The sequence below is a fragment of the Perca flavescens genome, chromosome 8 (genome assembly GCF_004354835.1).
Source record: "Perca flavescens isolate YP-PL-M2 chromosome 8, PFLA_1.0, whole genome shotgun sequence".
NCBI classification, from domain to species: Eukaryota; Metazoa; Chordata; class Actinopteri; order Perciformes; family Percidae; genus Perca; species Perca flavescens.
The window spans coordinates 7511690-7534727 of NC_041338.1; the positions used below are offsets into that span (position 1 = coordinate 7511690).

Here is a 23038-nt window from a genome sequence, read left to right on the forward strand (position 1 = left end):
AGTGATCAGATCTGTGTTCTTCTTCAATACCTTTGTTGGTGCATTGCCACGTTTATTGGCACAAACTGCCCATCAGTGGAAAAGTGTAAACCAGCGTCCACGTGATCATTCATCTTTGGTTCTTGGGCATTCAGGATACAAACAAAATGGGGACCAACTTGTAATAACTATTAGTAGCTCTATCGCACTTCTAGTGGTCAAACACACCATAGGGTACCTTTAAAGGGCTCATTAACATTTTTACACAACATGCCAATTTAACCTAATTTGAATGTTTGGGGGCGGCATTAGCTGCCGGTGAGGTCGACACGTTTGCTGTCCTCTCTCACGCGTGGCTGTGCGCAGCAGATACGTTACGTGCTACTTATAGAGGTTATGGGTTACGCGGGGAGGGGAATTCCTAAAAATAAAGATTGTTCACGAGTCCCGCAACTCGAGTTTGAGTTGAGTCGGAAGTCTTGAGGACGAGACTCAAGTCGTCTCATGAACCATTCATACGCATAGCTACGAAAAGTAAAGCACTGTAATTCGTATGTATTCCACGTATTTATTGCTGTTTGCACCACTACTGCTGCGTAAGACCGTTATGGTCCGTGTAAGGAGGAGGTCAGGGTGTCTGGGTGGGTTGTAAAACACTTTGGGCTTTGGAACAGGTTAGCGGAGTTTGTTTCCCGGTGGAAACACAAGACTTTCAACCAGGAAACGTGTCTTTCGTGTCCCTCGCTGTCCTCGCTGCATGATGGTCAACTTTTGTTATCTAAACTCAACTCAAGCTGCTGTCTCTTGTCTCTATAGGCATTGTGCTCTTTGTTAATCTGTACCGGAAAACAACTTATTGTTTGTGCTGTAAACTTATTCAGCATACTTTTTTACAAAATCTTATATATATTTACAATAATATCTCAAATCTAACTTGGTAATGATTTTTTAACGTGAAAATGCTATGTAGTTTAACTAATAATATTTTCTGCACTGAAAAACATGCAGCACGCGAACATACCCTCAAACCCAAATCAGAAAACATCTAAAAATGTCCATTTATAAATGGAAAAATCTGCCGGTGCTTCTGTGATTACATAGTCTAAATCCAAGACGTTCCACTTCTGGGATTGCTTTGGCCAGATGTTACTCTTTTTGGCCGGATGTCCGATACCGCGATGCGCTTTCTTTGTGTTGGAATTTTAAACTCCGGTGGATTTACGAGGACTATGGTTAACTGCTCCTCAGATCTCTGAAGTGTAAATCCAGACAGCTAGCTAGACTATCTGTCCAATCTGAGTTTTCTGTTGCACGACTAAAACAACCTTTGAACGTACACGTTCCACAAAACAAGTTCCTTCCCGAGGCTATTTTGCAGAGGCACCGTGGCTCTGCTCGGCGCTTAGCACCGCCCAAGACGATTGCGATTGGTTTAAAGAAATGCCAATAAACCAGAGCACGTTTCTCTCCCATCCCGGAATGTTGTGTGGACTGTATACCTGTGTATATCTAATGTAATGTATATCTCGCATTGCCAGACCTTCCTCCACAGCGCTGCGGAGGAAGGTCTGGCAATGCGAGACTATTTATTACATGACTGAGTGTGATGGAGTAAAAAATAGAGCTGTTGTCAAAGCCATTATTGATTTAGTGAGTGATCATTACAGCAGAGATTGATCGTCTGTGTTTTAATAAAGTGTCACATTTGGCCCTCACACCTCACCTGTGACACAGAAAGCTGCAGCATTTCCTTCAACTGGCTACATAAAACGTAGAAATGCTCACTGTTACAGCATACACATAATGTATACCAAGGCCAGCTGTGTGTGACGCACTCCATTTTAGCGCAGGCTTGAACTTAAAGCACAAATTAGGTTTACAGGAGTTGGTTGCCTTGATGGTATTTTGTGATTTATGGGCTCACTAATGCAGTTAAGCGAGGAGGGTGTTTCTAACAGTTACCTTGGCTTCTATAAATCCTTTTGTTTCATGGATGAGGCACACACACACAGATTCTGACTTTGCTGTCAGATTGGATGGAGCATGGCAGTGATGGCTTTTTATTCTCACACAGCTTTGAATCTGGCAGCACGCTGCCAAAGAAGAGTATGCTCTTCATCCTATATCTCTAAAAATACTGTGTGTATCATACGACCGATGACACACGCTGTGCACTGTACTGTTTCCAGGTTTTGTGCTGAGCCGAATGGCTGCTGGTTGTAGCTTCACATGGTCTGTATATGGTCCAGGGGAGTGGTATCTATGACATTCATTTGACTTAATGTTGAACTATTTCATCAGAAGCTAATTTCTGTGTCTAAGTAACTGATCAAACTGAACAAAACTCTTTGAAGTTGGTCCAGTACTGAGCAAGAACGCTGTGACCGGCAGCCCCGAACCGGTCTGCAATGTAATCCTATAGGGCAAATGTGCATCGTCAATTTATGTCCACTAAAAGTGCTGTTTTGTTACTGACATGCTCATATTATTATTGTAAGTATCTGACGCCATAATGGAAAGGATCCCTACAGAGATAGAAAAGTAAGATAATTTTTTAAAATTAAACAGTTTTGAAATCGCTATCTTTAAACCCCCCAGACTCAATGTAAATAAACACATACTTTTAACATGTATAGAGACAGCATATTTCCACATGTAAATGGGTAAATTAAGGGTTTATTTTAACTAAACCAGATAGCGATAGCGCTGTTGTCAGGGCTGTTTCATGTTAAACAAAAAGGATCTTACTTTTTAACAAAAAGGTCTATCTCTGTAGGAATCCTTTGTATAATTCTTCATATAATAATCTTAGGATGTCCGTGGTAAAACAAGCACTTTTACTGGACAGAAATTGACGGTGTGAAATTGCCCATTATCTTACATTGTAACTTGTATCACGGCTGCCGACTGCAGCGGTCTTGCTTAATACTGGACCAATTTAAAAGATTGTTGTTTCCATCGATTACACAAAAACATAGGAAAATAGGGTCCAGGTTGAAAAAACAAACAAAGCTAGCCTTGGCAGAAGTGCCTGATGGTTTTTAAACCGCGTTCTTAGAGGTGCAGATTACATATCTTGTCCTGTGTGTCCTGCACAGATCAGAGTCTTTGTTGGCTGCTTTGTACCTTCAAGCAGTTTTCTGCTAAATTATTGATTAACCTGTTCTTGGGAACGCATAAAATAAGAAATAATTTCTTTTTAGTTGAGTACTATCACCTTTAAATGAGTCACTCCAGGATATAGCACTTAACCCTGACCTGGATACAGATGTGTTGATAGAGATGGTATGAGCAAGACTAGAGAGCTTTGTGGTGAACCAGTGCAGCATCCTAATTAATGAAGAGAATGAATTTGCCTGCTTTAATTCTTCTGTTCAAAGCCCTGCTCAAAGTGCATATTATAAATTATTCTTAAAAAAAAGAAATAAATCTTCTATCAATTTCAAGACATAGAATTTCAGAAGAGTTTAACCAAAACAGTGCATGACACTGAAGAAGAGCTTCCGTATTAGACTTTTTTCTGCCATCCAATTGTAGATACTGTATACAGGTGATACATGTGGCTCAACGCAAACATCTTCTTTAATGAGGATAGCACTCTGTTTGTGCTGAGCATTGAAAATAAGTCTCATTATAAAGAAATGATTGTAGGTTATGTATACATTTCATCCCATAACCTTTTTGCAGCATACTCTGCACAAAAATAGAATTATTGCACACCAGCTTTCTTCTTCTTCTCTTTTTTTTCTGTTCTCGGGCCTCAAAGTGCAGAAACGACAGGTTTAAACATACTGTGACTTTTCAGAGTTTTGTGTCAGTGATATACAGTACACGGGTCTGATCTGCAGCAATTGAAAAGTTTCACTATTTGCTTCAGATCCAGTGCTGCATAGAAGAAAAATAGATTCATGTTGGTTGAGGCGTTCAAAGATGACAGCTCAATCTGACAGGATTTTCAGTTCTTCCTTTTTCAGAGTCCAAACATCTGTCACCTGTCGGGGTGTGTATCCCGGGATACATATGAGCTTACAGCATAAGGCTGGGCAATATATCTTTATTATATCGACATTGGTAGATGCAACACATTCTCACTCACATTTGCGTGAAATACGGATGCTTGGTCAGGTGCCTTTGGCGTTGTTATTGACGCTAAAAGTCTCCTTTAGCGTCATATCTAAACGCGCTTTATCTAAACGCGCTTGGTCGGGACTATTGGCGTCACTTTTGACGCAGTTGGGTTAAGGAAAAGAGCGTGGGTGGGCTTATAAAAGGTACGTTTCCGTGACACGTGGGACAAGAATGGGACAGTTGGGTTTCAGGAAAAGAAGAACGAGACAGTTGGGTTTCAGGAAAAGAAGAGCATTAGGCAGTGTGAAGCCGGTATAAAGCGTTGAGGAGCTGCTGCTCTGCCCGGTGTGTTCCATACACACTCTGAAGGGTGCTTTTTGCGTCGTATGTGACACTGACAGCCACTGCCCAAGCATCCGTATACGAGTTCAGAGTGAGAACGGGTTGATAGATATACTCTCAACAAAATTATAAACTTTTTATGAGCTGAACTCAAAGATCTAAGACTTTTTCTATGTACACAAAAGAACTATTTCTCTCAAATAAATCTGTTAGTGAGCACTTCTCCTTTGCTGAGAAAATCCATCCACCTCACAGGTGTGACATATCAAAATGCTGATTAGAGAACATGATTATTGCAAAGGTGTGCCTTATGCTGGGCACAATAAAAGGCCACTCTAAAATGTGCAGTTTTACTGTATTGGTGGAGTCCGGGGGGGTCCGAAAACCAGTCAGTAAAAAAGAAAAAAAGAAGTTCCTGGATATTGGCAGGCCAAAAAAAGTCGCAGGCCTCTCTAAAATGTGTGTAGTTTTACTGTATTGAGAGGGTCGGGGGGGTCCGAAAACCAGTCAGAAAAAAAAAAAAAGTCGCAGGCCTCTCTAAAATGTGCAGGTTTATCACACAGCAGTTTTGAGCCACCCTAAGGCACACCTGTGCAATAATCATGTTCTCTAATCAGCATCTTGTTATGCCACACCTGTGAGGTGGATGGATTTTCTTGGCAAAGGAGAAGTGCTCACTAACACAGATTTAGACAGATTTGTGAACAATATTTGAGAGAAAGTTATTTTGTGTACATAGAAAAAGTCTTAGATCTTTGAGTTCAGCTCATAAAAAATGGGGGCAAAAACAAAAGTTTATAATTTTGTTGAGTGTATGAGACAGTGTTGTATTTTTCTGGTTTTAAAGGCTGCGTTACCGTAAATTGATGTCATTTTCTGAACTTACCAGACTTTGCTAGCTGTTCTATTATTTGCCTTTACACACATTATATAGCCACATTATTGGTGATTATTTATCAAAACGCTCAAATATTTTGTGAAAGTACCAATAGTCAGCCCTACAATATCGCTGCAATATCGACATCTAGGTATTTGGTCAAAAATATCATGATATTTGATTTTCTCCATATCGCCCAGCTCCATTACAACATATCAAGAAAGGCCTCTGAGCTACATACTGCAGACACAGGCTTAGAAATCGTTATGCTGCTAAGTGATTTCAGCACAAGTGGTCACATGACACATGTACAGCTATTCACCATCAGAATCAGTGGACAGTAGCTGCTGCTGAAGGATAAAGCACTGCTTGATTGCAGCGTTTCCCGGCTGGTTTGGGAATTGGAACCGGAGTGTTTCCGGTCATTGTGCAGCCTCCATGTTCTGATGAAGACATTTAGTAATATTGAATTATAGCCAGAGAGCAAGTTCATGGTCCAAAGGGAGATAACACACGGGTTAAGCATTATCTGGCGATGCCGCTAGAGCAGAGGTCGGCTACCATGGTTACGCGTCTTTAACGACAAGGAGGCTCTCAGGAAGTGACGTTGAAAATGACAGCTTAGTACGTCCGAAAAGATACACACTACTGTTTATTAACACAAAAGTATGTTGAACGATAGTATACATATTGAGTATGTAGTGCAGAGTATGCGATTTCGGATGCAACACCTGGTCAATTACTTTAAAACATCCTGATTCCAAAACAAGGCAACGATGCGAAAGCAGGACCCTTTTGTGTATTTTGACGATCTCGTGCTATTTTACCCCCAATCACCTTTTTTCTCGTCTCTCAGTTTTCCGTCTCTTCAATTCTGTAGGCTGTAAAGCAGCTCTGACAGCGGAGCACAGGGATGTCACCTGCGCTTTGTCTCGAGCCGGGACGAGTGGATTGATTAATGACTCCCCCTCTCCCTGTCCTGCTGCCCAGCCTCTTCCAATATGTTCAAATTACTCTTGCGCTCCTGAGTCGTTTCTTCATCCCATATTGTTCTCCTCCACTTATGTCACATGACGTTGCCTTGACGTTTTCTTATTTCCCCTTCTCATGTCATAACAGCATTCAGAGATGTACAGGATGTGTGTGAGGTTTGCTTCGCTGTGAATTGATCAGAGTCTCTGCAGTAAGACGGACAGAGAGCTCCCCTCTGCAAGACAAGGCTATTTATGATATAACCTTTTTGGTATGAAGTGCCCTTTTCAAATTTCTTGTTTATTAGTGTGCCATGTCAACATTACGTTTATGACATCACATCAAAATTTAATATCCAGGGAATCTGTAATTTTATTCCAGAGCAACATTTGATAACATTTATTTCCCATAATCAGGACATTGTAATTATTATTATTGTATATTATTATTATGATTACGGAAACATGGTTGTAGTATGCAGCGTCCTGATTGGTGGAAAATGCTTGCAGAAAGAAACGGCTGTTAAAAATTTAGCGAAAGGTTGACGTGGAAAAGCCCAGCTTTAATAATGAATGAACTGATAAGCAGTATATAATAAGTCCTGTATGCCTCATTTGCAGTGAAACGATGCTGTTGCGAAATAACACAGCCAGCATCATCATCAAGAATGAAGAACGCGAACATAACGATCGCGTCATTCACGTGCATATTAAGTAGCCACATGCATCAGTTCTGGTCTTAATACATCCATAGATTTACCGCTCCAGCGGAGAGGATGGTTGGTTTAGCCAGCAGTTAAGTTTATAAAAATGTGTTCAAATTTCAAGATTCCCAGCAAACTAAGATAAACAGTTAGACTACAAACCGACAGCTTTTGTTTTAGCTTGTTAGTAAAAATTCACTATTTACAGAGTAGAGCTGTGTTTGCATAAAGCTGCTCGGTGGACAAGAGTGGACTGAGCAGACAGGGCAGATTGAAATATCCCTTTCTACATGTTTATGCCTGTCTATACAGGTGAGTGCATTGATAAGTATTGGAATTTTACTCACAAAGGTTTTATTGTAGCCTACTTACAGTAATGAGACTAGCGTTAGTTCATCTGCCCCAGTGGTCATTGGTAATCCTCTTTGTATCGTTCCCAGTCAGAGATATGTTGATCCGAAGACCTGAAGTTTATCTGTCTCACGTTCCTGAGACAGCAAAACTTCTCTGGTACAGATATCCAGCAGGTGAAGATGCAAGTTCCGTGGTCATGCCTTGTGGCGGTTTCCAGCGTGCTTCCCATACCTGGACATGGCAATTGATAGATTCAGCCTTGTCTGCCGCATCCTTGAAAGTTTTCTCATGTTTGGTCTCAAAATGGCGTTTAACACTCGGTGTTCAGCAACAACAACATGTTCAAGACATAAGGTGCACACAGCATGGTCCTTCTGAAACACAAAACCCCACTCTTCTGTCCATGAGGGCCGGAATGCCCGAACATTAACTTTAGCTTTCTTAGCTAGCGGGCCTGCGATTGCCGACATACCGCTACTGAACCCAGCAGCGTTACTATTAGCCTCCTAGCCAATCAGAGCAGAGGCAGAGTAGGGTGGGTCTTTGCTGCATGCGGATGGGGATAGTTTTTATACAGTCTATGGTGGGGATACAAGTCAATCAAACTACCGTCGCGCAACTGTGAACGTTGTAATTTGGTATGCGGATGAGAGAGTGCTTCAGCATTTCAACCATGATTTTAACACATCAATAACTCTCTTGTACACATATTGCCAGCGTGCCATTGGTTAAGGTACAGCATGCACGCGGTAATGGCATGCGTGCCTAAGGTAGCCGACCCCTGCACTAAACCATATGTGTCGAACTCCAGGCCTCCGGCAGCAAACTGCTTTTCAAACTGCAATTACGCGACATTCAAAGCCGAATTTGGCAGAGTTGCCGACTTTGAGACTCTGAAATTCCCACAGAACCAGAGAGTTTGCACATGACGCTGTGAGACGGGTCGCTGTGAGTCGGCTTTTAAAAATGTAATCATTGTTTTGATTCGTTCGTTAAACTCCATAATGGCTAAGAAATATTTTTTAGGGCTTAATTTGGACTAAACTGTAAGTTAGAAGACTATACGAGACAAGCAACAATACAGTCAAAGATATTTTTTTTTTTAAATTAATGCATGTCAATAAACTTAACATGTCTGGCCCTCCAGTGTGGCCCTTAGTGAAACTGAGTTTGACACCTCTGCACTAGAGCAATTCAAAATGCTTCACAGAAAAAAATAAAGAAAAAACAGATTACACTTTAACAACAATAAAATATAAAGAGACACATAAATGGTAAAAACGAGTGAAATTACAGGATCACATATAAAAGACAATAAAAGAAGATAAAAGTCAAATTGATAAATAAGACTGGACAGGTCTTATTTATAAAGAAAGCTCCAGAGAACAGAAATATTTTAGGACCCGACTTAAAAGTGACTGTGACCGACTCTCAGGTATTCTGGGAGTTTGTTCCTGGCATGAAGAGCATAAAAACAAAAAAAAGCTGCATCTCCATGTTTCGTTTCTTATAAAGGCAACTGCAAGCAGCCCAGCGTTTGCAGACCTGAGGTGTCTGGTAGGTTTGTGCCTTTGAAGGATTATAGTGAGATATATTTTGGTCCTAGCCCATCCAGAGCTTTAGAAACGAGCAACAGAATGTTAAACTCGATTCTCTTGTTCACTGGAAGCCAGTGAGGTGATCTCAGAACTGGAGTAATGAGATCCGGAAAGGAGCAGAAAAAAAGACAAAGCCGTGAGTGGGAGACGACTGGGGTAGGAAACAAAGAGCGAGGAAAAGAGTAAGAGAGGGGGATGGGAAGAATAAGAGTGCTAAAAATATCCATCACCACCTTTACGCCGAGCAGCAAACGCTTCAGTGCACATCGCCTCTAAGTGCATCTGACACTTTACTGAAGAGTTTTAATTGTAAATGTACTGCAGTTTATCGTTCAGTGCTTTCTCGCAGGCACAGGCCACAATATGTGTGTGTGTGTGTGTGTGTGTGTGGGTGTGTGTGTGTGTGTGACTAGAAATGTGTTTGTTCTCCATTGTGGGAAACATGGATGTAGATTCTTTGACATAATTCATGTTCCATTTTATGTTTCACACACCTTTTTCCCTGTGAGCACTAATTGACCGTTCGGTAAATGTTTCACTTGTCAAGCTTTGCCTAGTCTCGCATTGCCACACCCGAGTCCACACAGCATTCCGGGATGGGAGAAAATGTGCTCTGGTTTATTGGCTTTTCTTTAAAACAATCACAATCGTCTTTGGCGATGCTAAGCGCCGAGCGGAGCCACGGTGCCGCTGCAAAATAGCCTCGGGAAGGAACTTGTTTTGGTGGAACGTGTTCGTTCAAAGGTTATTTTAGTCGTGCAACAGAAAACTCAGTTTGGACAGATAGTCTAGCTAGCTGTCTCGATTTTCCCCCGCAGAGATCCGAGGAGAAGTTAACCATAGTACTCATAAATTGACCGGAGTTTAGAATTCCAACAAGAAAGAAGGGTTAGGGTAAGGGTTAGGGAAGGGGCCTAACCCTATGTTTTCCAGTCTGCTGAGACAGATGTGAAAAACACTAGCTGGTAGTTACTCCCAACAATATATTATATACTGTTTGTCGTTAAAGACATAGATTTTCAAGCTGAGTATTGTATTATCAGCATGAAATATCAAATGTTCTGTATCCATGGCAGGAAGTCTTCAGTTTTGATAAAGCTTCAGATGGTCTTTGAGTGGGTGGGAGTGGATGAGGAAAAGCGCTCAGTTTGGTAATGTGCACACAGTAAATGTTGGCTTGCTTCTGTTTTGTTTAATTCAACTTGTTCAGCTTAAATATTTGGCATCCTAATCACTAGCTGTCAAACTCAAATCTGATGATAAATAATAAACAAATAAAAACATTTGCTAGTTAGTATTAGTTAGTATGTCAGTCATTTCAAGAGAAAATCAAGGATACCAAGGATGAACACATCACGAGCTACACTGTTTGATTGACAACTAATCTGTGGGCAGCATAATTCAGCTATCTACTAATGACTGATACAATGTTAGCAAATCTCCATTTGTCTTGTTTTTGTCCTCTGCTGAGGTTTTCCCACTTAGCTACACCTCTGCATTAATCTGTGTCTGGCTTTGCATCCAGATTGAATCTCTCATTTTTTGGTTTTGAGCGTTGCATGGCATTCAGTGGCAAAGCAGAATATAGTGGAGTCTATGGAACCGATAAATCTCCAAGCAAGTTGTAAGTAGGGATCGACGATATTGGTTTTTCAAGGCCGATACCGATTCTTAGTAGTTAATGAAACCGATAACCAATATTTGGAACTGATATGCATTTACAGTGAAAATTTAAATCTTTGGTCAAAATTAAGATTTTGGACTGTTACAAACTCCAACACAGAGCTGTAGCCGAGCCAAAGTAGCGCACTTTTAACGAATTAACTTTATCACTGATAAAACGCTGATACAGATAATCTGCAAACTGCCAAAAAACAGCCCGAAAATTGAGGGGTATTAAACACAGAAAGCAGCCTCACCAAATTTCTTGTGGGAAACACTGTCAAAAGAAGGACAGTGGAAGAGAGTTTCTGTTATAATGACAAATAAGTTATATTATGCTCAACATTAATTGTTGTGACGGAATGCAAACTCTTGTATCTGGTGTGAAAGGGAGACATAGTACTCATAGTACTATAGTACTAAATAAATACACCATGCCGACATCAGCCCCCTTACTTTTTCGTAAAATCGTCATTGTGGGGTGACTTGTGTAAATTATATCCAATAAAAGAACAGAAGTGAACGAGGCAGAACAAACATTTGCGAGTCACTTCATTTGAGAGAAAGTGTAACGACAGCGGACCCTTTTCATTATTCATGTGAACACGTTTAAATACCGGCTGACACAGAAAGGAAAGTTAAATGAGGTGAATGTGAAATAACTCAAATCAGGTTTAATTGAGTGGAAAGTCAATAGAGACCCCCCCTTCCCTCACCCCACTGCTACATTCAGAGGCTGTAATTTCTCAAACACTTCTATAATTGACTGAGACACTTATTTTCTAAGTCCATTGAAATGACCACTGGGCTTTTATCTCCAACTGTCTCTATGGTTACACACTATGGTTTTGTTGATGATTGTGTGTGTGTGTGTGTGTGTGTGTGTGTGTGTGTGTGTGTGTGTGTGTGTGGAGAGGTTGCTCCTAATTGACTGACTGTTAAAGCTTTTAATGAAGAGGGGGCAGCCAACTCTCCAATTAACTGTGAGGAGGCAATCGGGGGATGGAAAGAGGACAATGGAGAGAGTGGAGGAGAAGGGGGGAGGAAGAAGACAGAGGGAGGATAAGAGGAAGCAACCAAGGGAGGAGAGAAAAATCAAGGGGACAAGAAGGTGAAGAGAGAGGCGTGTTTGAGAGGGAAACAACACGTTTTCTCAGTGTTCTTTAGCTTGATTTTACAGTTTGGTCGTACCAACACACACAAATAAGCATCAACAAAGAAAGTGAAGAACAAAAGCAAATGCACTGCCAGTTTCACTTTGGGAGTTAAATTAAAGATGCAATGTGAAGCATTTTAACATCAATAGTAGGGCTGAAACGATTCCTTGAGTAACACAAATTATTTGATACTAAAAATCCTCGCTCGATGGACTCAAGTAATCAATGTAACTAGCGTGTGTGTCTTTCGAACCACCCGAACCCCCCCTGTCTACGGGCCTGTAATTTTAAACAACTGCAGCATGCTACTCTGCAAATAGCAATGTTTTACTAACAGGCTAAAACGAAAGCTGGTCGTGTAGTCGGTAAAGTTGGTGTATAGTCTAACTGTTAGTTAGTTTGCTACAAATCTTGAAATTTTGACAAATTCTTGTAAACAGAGCTACTGCCGGAGACAAACCAGCCTCTCCGCCTGAGCGGTTAATCCAAATGGCTACTTAATATGCACATAAATGACGCCATCGGACCGTGCCGGTGATGTCTGCTTTCTATTCACTCAGATCAGCCTTCGGAAAATGTGTCCCCCTGAACAGCGTAGTTGAATAGCTTTGTAAAAGTAAGCGGTGTACAGGCACATTTATCTTGTTTTAGTGAACAGCTCTTTTACATATCCAGTGTAAAAAGCCAGAGGCATGAAGGGGAAGGGGGCGAAAAAAAATTACATTTGGGCCACCAAAAATGTACTTTTGCCAACATAATAAGGGGCTTAGTGGCCCATGCCGCCAGTGCTTAAAAATATTAGCATCTATTGGTTATTATTGCTATTTAGACAAACATTGATTTTTTATTATTAAGGAAACCTCTCTTTTGTATATTTAAAAAGTATTCCTTGTCCAATTAATCAACTTGTTCTCACTCCCAACTCGTAAAATACGGATGCTTGGGCAGTGGCTCTCAGCGTCAGACGCAAAAATCACCCTTCAGCGTCTGTATGGAACGTACCAGGCAGAGCGGCAGCGCAACCGAGGTGCTTTAAGACTACATAGTATTAAGAGCGACAAGGGTAGTGAATAATATGAAAGAACGTAATGCAGCGTAAGGAGGTTGGTTGGGGTGGTGGTTGGGTCAAACAACAGAGGACTTTCACCCAGGAGACCGGGGTTTGTATCCCATTCTTGTCCTGCGTGTCACTGAAACGTACATTTTTATAACCCCACCCACGATCTTTTCCTGAACCTAACTATCCCGTTGTTGTACCGCATGTCAGTACGCCCCGACCCTGAGCGCCAAAAGTGACGTCAAGAGTCCCAACGCTAAAGGAGACTTTTAGCATGAAAAACAAACGCCAAAGGCACATGGCCAAGCGTCCCTATTTTACACGATGGGAGAGTGAGAATGTGTTGGATTACTCCAACTCCATTTTAAATGAACAACGGTCAGTTTAAATGATTTTCGGGAGTTTTGAGAAGCGGCGATGCGTGCTTGACGCCCCTGATGCTGTACATAAAGTATCCTGTTGTTCAATCTTATGCAAAAGAGGAGCGAGCAACTCAACGCTCTGTCTCTTGAAACATGACACAACGCAACCAGAATGCATTGCAGAATGCATTGCTGGGTCGCTTAGAAAGGCCATAAATGGGAAGCATGGAAAAGGACTCTCCCTGGACACATATCGTAACAGCATCTGGAAAACGTCCTAAAAATGTTTGAAAAGTTTTGGAAATGTTGATAGTTTGGTTCATTTCCTAGCAAATTAGTGCCACCAAGGGTTGTGTAGCAGTTTAACACGAAACCAAGGCCATGCATTTGAATTGCATCGCTCCCCATGCATGCATGAGCATCAATATAAACAATGGGCCCACTAGTGACAATATTGCTCCATAGCTCTACTAGTGGTAAAAAAAAAAACTCCACAGGGTACCTTTAATTGTGAGTATTAATAGTCTGCATAATCACCATAAACAAACAGTAGCATTATATTGAAGACAAGAAGCTCTAAACTGTTTAAGCTCTTTATCAAAGTGAAACAAAAAACAAATACATGAAGGGAAGTATGATGCGAGGTGAGAAATCTTCACATCCGGTTTTATGGCATCCGGTTTTATGGGAAATGTGGTTTTAATTTTGAGATTGCTAACACGCTAACAAACCCTACATACCACTCTTAGTTTGTGATTGATTGTTGAATATTTTTTTCACAGAAATCATTCTACATCTACGTTATAATTTGAGTGTTTTGTTGTGTTCATTAAATGCTCCAAGAAGCACCAATATGTTTGACATTAAACATGTTACAAAGAGAGCTTAATTCTGTTATTGATAAATGTGTCTTAACACACATACATGGTGATGTGAGGTCATTATGTTTTGCCGTCATTGACAATGAAATATTTCCAAGTAATAAGCAATGCAAATAATAGACTTGCCCAACATTTTCTGCCAAAGTCAAATATTGTTTAAAGACCATAGCTAATGACAAAGAGCCCAGTCTTAACAGGAGCTGGCTTCCCATCCATCCCTTTTCTTTTTTACTCTCTTTGAACAGGCAAGGTTCCTTCTGATAAACAGATATAATTGCCTGTTTATCAGCGACTCTTGGAACTCCCATTTTACATGAAATATTCATGAAGAAACAATGCAAATGAAAAGAGAGAGACATGAAAAGAGCAATGATTGTGCAGTGTTATATAATTATTAATATACTGTACAGTACCTGCTCAGTGCAGCTGTGTTTTTAACTGCAACCATAAAATCAGAATATATAAGAGCAATATAACACCATCTGTCGCACCACCCCAAAGGCTGTTACCTTATTAAGGATAACATACTGTATGGATGAGTTGTTTATTCTCTGGTTTAAAATGAATACAAATATTGCAAGAGGAAGTAACAACCTGCAGTCTGGCTTGGGAAATTTGATTTTAATACATGTTAGATAAGATAAGATAAGAAAAACTATTGTCTGTCACCAGTGACAGAAGTTTGTCTTTGACAGGGCAGGCTGAAATGACATAAAATACATATTAGGGGTGGGGAAAAAAATCGATACAGCATAGTATTGCGATATTTTCCGTGGCAATACTGTATCGATCTTATTATTATATATGTGTTGGTCAGTTTGTCTGCTTGACAATCCCATTTTGCAGCTATAAAATTGAAGTGAGATGAACAAACAGAGAAATGTATCTTTTTAGATGAAACAGATGTTGACAAAGTTTTCCTTTGGGGACATAATTTGAAATTGAGAAAGAATTTAAAGTTGGAAAAAAGGTGATGTTTAAAATCGCAATAATAACGTATCGTGACATCAGTATCGTGAGGCCTCTGGTGGTCCCCACCCCTAATACATACAATATTTATGTTCTTATATGTATTACATATAAGAACTGTAAGGGGGGTTTGGGGGGAGCCAATTATCTTGTTGGTCTGATTTATTTTTTGTGCAAGTTTTTTTGGTTTTGTGTTGGTTGGTGAGGGCTTTGTACCAGGCTGAGATATGGAAAGTGAGTATGGATTCAATGAGTGACCGGTAAACCACAGTTAAAATGTCCTCGCTGACACTAAAAGCTCTCTTAACTAAACTAAAAAGTTTCCTCAACAGGTGTAGGCATACATATTTGAACAAATGTAATCCAACTGCAGATCAGATCTAATCCAGGAAATTCCGCCGGATGCATGTCTTTTCCGTTTCCTTCCGCTTTCTTTGTGTTGGAATTTAAAATCGGTGGATTTATGAAGACTATGGTTAACTGCTCCTCAGATCACTACAGGATAAATTGAGACAGCTAGCTAGACTATCTTGTCCAATCTGAGTTTTCTCTCGCACGCCTATATTGCAGCGGCTCTGTGCCGAGTTTAGCACCGCCCATGACGATTGTGATTGGTTTAAAGAAATGACAATAAACCAGAGCACGTTTTCATCCCATCCCCGAATGCTGTGTGGAGTAGCCTTCCTTCAGCGTGCTTTGGAGGAGGGTGTGGCAAAGCGAGACTAATCTAGTCCCAACCCAAAAAGTAGCGATGCAAGTTAATGTATTTTGGTATTCATTTATTCAGTGTATTCGGTGTATTTAGACTGTTTATGTTTGTGTGTTGCAGGTGCAGTAGAGGTGAGGAAAGAAGGTCTGGACGCTCAGATCAACCGCCTGGCGGAACTCGTCGGACGACTGGAGAATAAGGTAAGAAATACAGACACACACACACACACACACACACACACACGTACGTAAACTTGTTTCGGTCATTGATGAAGATATTGCATTTTTTGCATATTCAATATTTTTCCTGTCAACAAATATCCCATGAAAAGACCTAAACCAACAACGGTTTGATTCAGAGTGATGTCTTTGTATCCAAAGTAGGGTTGTGCAATTAATCGAAATTTTATCGTGATTATGATTCCGGCTCCCAATGATCACAAAAACAGAATAATCGAGAAAAACAATTATTTAGCTCATTATGTTTTGGAAGTAAACTCTTATTTTTTCTCTTTTGTTCTGAATGAAAAAAAAATAAAAAAAAAAAAAATAGGAAAAGTATTAAGGCAAATTTCACAGTTGTTTGTTTTTTTTACTGTTGATTTATTTAACGTTTTCCACTGTTTTTTAAGTTCAATAATTGCAACATCTTTCCAAAAGTCAGCTAATCGTGTTAAATTATCGTGATTTCAATATTGACCAAAATAATCGTGATTATATTTTTTTCCATAATCGAGCAGCCCTAATCCAAAGCATGATATATCTTATTCCTTATTCATATTCGGTCAGTTATTGCTGTTTACAGATCAAGGTTATAGTTTAGAAGCTTCAATTACTTTTTTATTTTTATTTTGACTTTTTATTTCATTTTAGTGGAGAATGGCCATGATGTTTAATGTGTCCAATGTGAAGCAACTACGGTACATCTCGTGTCAAGTCTGTTTAATTTCTGCGGTTTAATGGCACGAGAGTTGACAGGCATGTATGCATGCACTTCTATTGGCCTGTCTCAACGTAGCCTGCTCATAAATATTCTGCATGAATAAGTGCTCTTTCACACCAATGTTTTTTCCATGTAGTATGAATCAATCGAAACAGTTTAGTTTTCAACTAGTTTAAAAAGTTCAAAGGGTCCCGCGCACAGTTATTACGCCCAGACTGTTGCGTTAGATGCTGCGTCGGTACAGCTGGAGATATTGCTGTCCGCAAAATCCAACACATCTACTTCCATAGGGCAAAACAAGGTCCAACTCGTCGTTAAATGGGCAAATTCTAGAGCGTTGCTGCGCTGTCACCACCTAGCCTACATTGACGACGTATTTTCCTGTTGTGTCCTAGTCCGCAAACGCATCAGGACACATTAGCGTTTACACTGTATTGTAAAGTGTACAACTACGAATTTACAAAACCACTGCTAATGGCATTGAAGCATTTTTTAAGATAACATTTCAGTTAATGGCCAGAATAAAATATGGAATATGGAATAAAATATCTTTCAAGCCTATCTACCAGCATTCTGCTAATTTAGTCCAGACCAATGACTTCAATGAGCATTTTATTCATGAATGCTCTTTTATTTCTCCTTCCAAAAATTTTAAACCCATCCAAGAAGGAAATAAAGTGACACAACATGGCTCATTTTAAATACATTATCCTGACACACTTATTTTGAGGTCTTGCAAGGCTGCTACATTTTCCATATGATTTTCCACATTGGTGAGAGATTTTCTTTGTGAAAGAGGAGAAATTACCCCCCTAAATGACCTTTCCAGCGAAAACAACAGAGGATAGCAGAAAAACACTGCACAAAGAGAAAATAGGTCACCCAACTATGTTGCAAAGTGTGTTTTCAGAATGAATAGACATTTTCTGCTGGATTACATTTTCAGAAGGCCAGACAGTATACTGCAGTAATCATATCAAAGCCAAATGTGGCTTTGAGGAGGCATATTGAATGTCTCTCCGTTTGGCCTGGTAGTATGCATGGATCTCAGTATGAAGACTGTGCAGGAGTCTGCAAGAGGAAATGATAAAATCACACCGTGTCAGAGTGAATCATGAATTGTTTACTGAATGAATAATAAGCCAGCTACACGCTGAGAGATGTGGTGCCTGGCGAGATGAAAACAGGGCCCTGTGTTGGCACCACTGCTCTGTGATAACACACTGGAAATTCTGTTACCTGCAAACCATTCCTCAAACCCTCAAAGTGGCAAATTCATGTTGCCTCTGTCGCTCGGTGTCACTTTCAGTTTCCCCCTGCTGTCTTCCTCCACGCTCCCCTGGGAGTTTGTTTGTTCATTTGGTTACAAAATATTATTTATCTCTCTCTGTGTGCCACAGACAAGAAAATGTGTTTCTCACCTGAAAAAAAAAAAATCAGTCTTAGGATGATGGCTTACTGAGGCTTCATACTGACAGTAATCCTGTCTTTCTTTGATAACTGTCCTAATGGCAGATGTTGAAGCTTTTTGCAGTTTTTTTTTTTGTATTTGCAAAGAGCGGTGAACAAAACATTCAAATAGCAGCTTCTCTTTTTAGTCGACGTTTGCCAACACTTTGACAGGTTAAAGTGACAAACGTCGCCGGCGGCAATAGCTCCAATCAGCTGTTGCTTATTAATGCAAGTTTAACAATTCAGCAAGTAACTGGATGGCAGGCCAAAATTAACCTTGGCTGTTGTTGGTTTGTGTCTGGAGGTAAAAGTATTAAGGTAAATATGGTAAATATGGTGCAAAATGTGAGAGCTTGTAGATTTGATGTGAGCGCTTGTAGCCTCATTCCTGAGCTGTATATTTTGAGCACAGAGAAATTAGGGCTGGGCGATATGGTTGAAAACTGTATCACGATATAAGTTTTTCATATCGGTCGATATCGATAATTATTGATATTTTTTATGAACTATTTAAAATAAGGACCAGGAGAAAAATATATTAAATTTAAACATTTTTATTTTAAACTTAACCCTGCTCTGATTATAATCCCCCCAGTTATAAAAGCAGAAATGTCAACACAACCATGGAAAACACTCAAATAATTAAAATGTAAACATAAAAATCACAATGAACGCTTAACAATTATCTCTTAACATTAAGGTGCAAAAATAAAGAATAAGTAAGAAATGCTTAATAAAGTGTCATAAAATAGTGCAAAGTGTAAATATAAGAAACCTGAGAAGGAACTATTTTCTGCAGGTTTAGTGCTAGGTTGGTAACCTGGCTTCTGGACAGTGCTCAGCATGTCTGCCTTCGTTATTTCTTTGTAGTGTTTAGTAAGGCGCTGATGCAGAGTATCTCTCCATGGTGGTCTGCTGCTTGTGCCGTGTTGCAGCTGCAGATGTTGTTGGACGTTGATGGCGAATACGGCTGTGCTCGAAAGTGTGAGCGCGGCTAAAGTGGTAAAATAGTTTATGGTATTACCAGTGTTGGTCTGACGACATTGGTCTGACTACGGCCAGACTTATAAAATCCCCAAAACTGCCATACTAACTTTTCCTGTTTTATCAACAATTTCCTCGCTCGCTGCGGCACTCACTTTCCACTCCACGCCGGTTCTGTTATTGAAGAACACGAGACAGCGATGTGGCGCAACCAAACTTGATACTGTTACATGATTGGCTGTTAGTGTCACTTCCCACGTTGCTAGGTTGCCAGAGAGTGAGGGCCTTTGTTCATGCAACCAAACTTGATTCACAACCTCTGGTTTCTTCTGATGAAGAAAAACAAGTTATCAAACGTTTTATCGACCGCATTTTCTATTGATATTGATTATGTGTCTATCGCGATACATATCGTTATCGTTTTATCGCCCAGCCCTAAGAGAAATACATTTTGCAAGCACGTACATTACATTTTGAAGTGAAATCCCGTCCAGGTTTCCTTGACCTCTGCCTCCACACACCTTCTCCAGCTGTTCCTGGGTCTTCCTGGCTCTACACTACCTGCATAGCACCAAACGGCAGACAAAGTTAGAGACTAGCTGGTGAACATGGTGGAGAAATTAGCAGCTCAACAGCCTGATATTCTTCTTATGAGTTGGTAGAAACAAAGTGATAATAAAATGAGTGTTGGATGTGTAAATAAGCACTTTTTTTGCAACAAGTTGTTCAAACCGTACGACAATATAGGTCTTTTATTCCTACCCTCTAACACTACCAATAGGAGCATTTCATAAATTAGCGTTGCTAGCGGTGGCGGGAAATATGACCCACAGGAGCGTTTTCCATCTTCATATCTAAACCACAGAACAATTGCGGTTTTAAACACTTTAAAGTTTGAAACGGTCGCAGTTTGGTTAGGTTAAGGCACAAAAACTACTTGGTTATGTTCATGCAACAAACAGTTAAAATTAAGTTTAGAAAAAGATCCTGGTGGGCGCCCGGGTGGCTCACCTGGTAGAGCGCGCGCCCATATGTAGAGGTTCACTTGGGTTCGACTCTGACCTGCGGCCCTTTGCTGCATGTCATTCCCCCTCTTTTGCCCCCCTTTCATGTCTTCAGCTGTCCTATAAAAAATGAAATGCCCAAAAAATAAAGTTAAAGCCACATTGTATAAGAATTTCTCCCATCTAGCGGTGAAATTGTATATGACAACCAACAGAATATTACTTTCTAGCCCTTCTTCCTACGGTGGCCGAACCCAATTAGCTCTCTCCATCGTTGACACGCAGCTGTTCTAGCCACTCCAATATTTGTCACAGTGCCAATTTGTGGGGCGAAAGGTAGAGGTATGTCCCTCTTTGGCTCATGTATTTTAAAGATGGAGGTGCTACATGGCTGCCGTCATTCGAGCGAGTCGCTCGTATGTATTCTGAATGATTCTGAATGGCAGACTCCACGCTTATGAGAATACTCTGATTAGTTGGTGGAAGTAATTACACATGAATGAGTACATATTTGTGAAAGAACAAAGGTTTTTTTGCTAAGAATCAACTAAAAAAAATGACACAATGTAGGTTTAAAAAATACAAAATAAAGATCCTGGTTTGGATAAAAATCATGGACATTTGTTACGTTACTTCCCTTCCAGTTCCGCTAGTGATGCAGAACGTGACGTAGTTCCGTTTGTTCCGGAAAATTTGTTCCGGAAAGTTTGTTCCAGGAGTTGAACCTCTGTCTCCTGGGTGAAAGTCCTGTAGTTGCTGTGACCAGGCTGTGTCACATTAATCTCAAATCATTCATCCTACAACTCAGTTTTACAGTACAAGTGTGTGTGTGTGTGTGTGTGTGTGTGTGTGTGTGTGTGTCCCCTTCCCACTGTGCCAGGCCTTGACTTTCCCTGCTGCGTTTGGTAAAATTCTCAGTTACCCTCCAAGTGGTGCAGACACTGTGCTTTTAGAGCAGCAACAGCAATACTTATCAGTCACCTTGGTGACAGAAACCTGCAGCACTTACTGTGATTTATTATAACAGGTTTATGTAACTCTGACTCACAGGCATTGAGAGTGAAGGGGGAAAACTAGAAATCAATGTCTCATCATCCTCACACACAGACACATAAAAACTGTACCACTCATCTCACCTGGCTTTACTCATGTCTTGTCTGAGGAGCGTATTCACACTAACTACAAACTATTGAATGTGTCCCCTTAACCTGAAGTCTTGATTGTGAAGAATTGAGCATTCGCTAAAACTCCTCCCACGAAGCATGGGGGATCTAATGAGAGAAACAGTCAATAGGCTCTGACGTCACGCACACCTAGGCAACGATAACCTCACGAGATCTAGGCGGCCGCAGTTTTGAGAGGCAGGCGGCGCAGTTTCTCAGTTGATCTAACTGGTGATTGGTTCAGAATCGACTCAACATGATGACGTTTTACATAAACGTTCTATTGTTTTTGAATTGGAGGGTTTTCACTGCTATTTGTCTGATCTAAAGACTTGTGTGTGGCTGATAGTGACGTTTAGAACTCAGAGAGACTACATCTGTTCTGATTACGGATCATCTACAGTCTGTTGTTTATTAACATCAGCAACAGTTCGCATGTAGAGCATTTAGACAGTTACTCTCTGGTCTGATAAAGTTTTCTTTAATCGGAATCGGACCTAGCAGGATGTGAGTGTTTGTGGGACTTCCTGTTCAGCCTGAAGGCTGGAAACGGCTGTGAACTTTTTAGCCTTTCCAAAGCCAAAAATACAAGAGCAAAAGTGTAAGGAATGAATTACACAGTGTTTATCTGCTCTGACATGCTGCAAACATTGGAAAAAATGCCCTGCACAGGAACATCCACTGCCTGGAAGCTAAGACGGTAGTATATACAGTATTTAGGGCAGAGTGAAAGCCAACCTGGCATTAGATAGTATTGCCTTTGCCAAACTTATCGGTTATTCCTTAACCTCTTAAAGTAAAAAACAGTGGGGGCTTAGTCTGGAACCCTGTAGGGACATCAGTGGTGATTGTTACGTATTGTGTGATGCGGGCCCAGAGCAGATGTAGTGTGTGCACTTTTCACCTCCATCATCTGCTGTCAGTCTCTATCTTGCTGTAACGCTCATATTGTCTTTACGTCGACCATATTTTGACAATATTGAACTTTAGACTCTATTTTTTATGGTTTTAACGCTTTTGATGCTTTTTTTCCTGACAATTTCGGCAAACTTTCCTACGTACTCACCTGCTGTCCTTCTCTGGTTTGCCTGTTTGTAATGCATAAAGTATAAATTGTTACCCAATCCTGTGTAACATGTCAAATTTGGAGGGTTAACAAAGTGAGTTTTTACCTGTAGTAAAATTAACGCGTTGTTTTGGAGTTACACCGTAATATATATATATATATATATATATATATATATATATATATATATATATATATATATATATATATATATTAATGTAATGCAACGTGAGGTTTTGAAAATAATTAGGAAACCATTTTTTTCAGGGAAATTTGAATTAATCCCTGCTAAAGGAAAATGAAAGTATGCTGTATAATCAGACGAGTATGGCCTGCTAGCTGAACAACAGCACCAACAATCATGATGAAGAGAAATGTACTATAGGCTACTTCATATTATAAATCAACAGGCAATTTCAGCCATTATTGAAAAGTTACTACATAGGCATTGGCATTGACTGTTGAAATTAAACCAGTCAAGGGTTACGTTAGAATGAATAACAATTTGAATATATAACTTTTATTTAGTACTGTACAGTAACGTTAGAACTCACTCTACACTGCAATTCGTGAACAATGCTGCTCCTTTGTTTCTATTTTTCTACATAGTTCATCTGGGATGCTTGAACTTTTTATGTACTGTAGCTTTTCTCAATCTTTTAGTATTATATCACATCATCAAGTGCATACTTAAGACCCTTTTACAGGCCTCTTGTTGCTGGACACATTAAAAAGTC

The 23038-nt window shown here is 40.2% G+C and overlaps 1 protein-coding gene across 1 annotated transcript in view; it reads left to right on the forward strand.

Annotated features, from left to right (window-relative positions):
• The window catches only part of necab2 (N-terminal EF-hand calcium binding protein 2), a 174418-nt gene that overhangs the window by 97214 nt on the left and 54166 nt on the right, over window positions 1-23038 (forward strand). The window contains exon 8 of the mRNA XM_028586498.1: window positions 15811-15890. Within this exon, the coding sequence (XP_028442299.1) occupies window positions 15811-15890 (80 nt within the window). The remainder of the gene's footprint in view (window positions 1-15810; window positions 15891-23038) is intronic.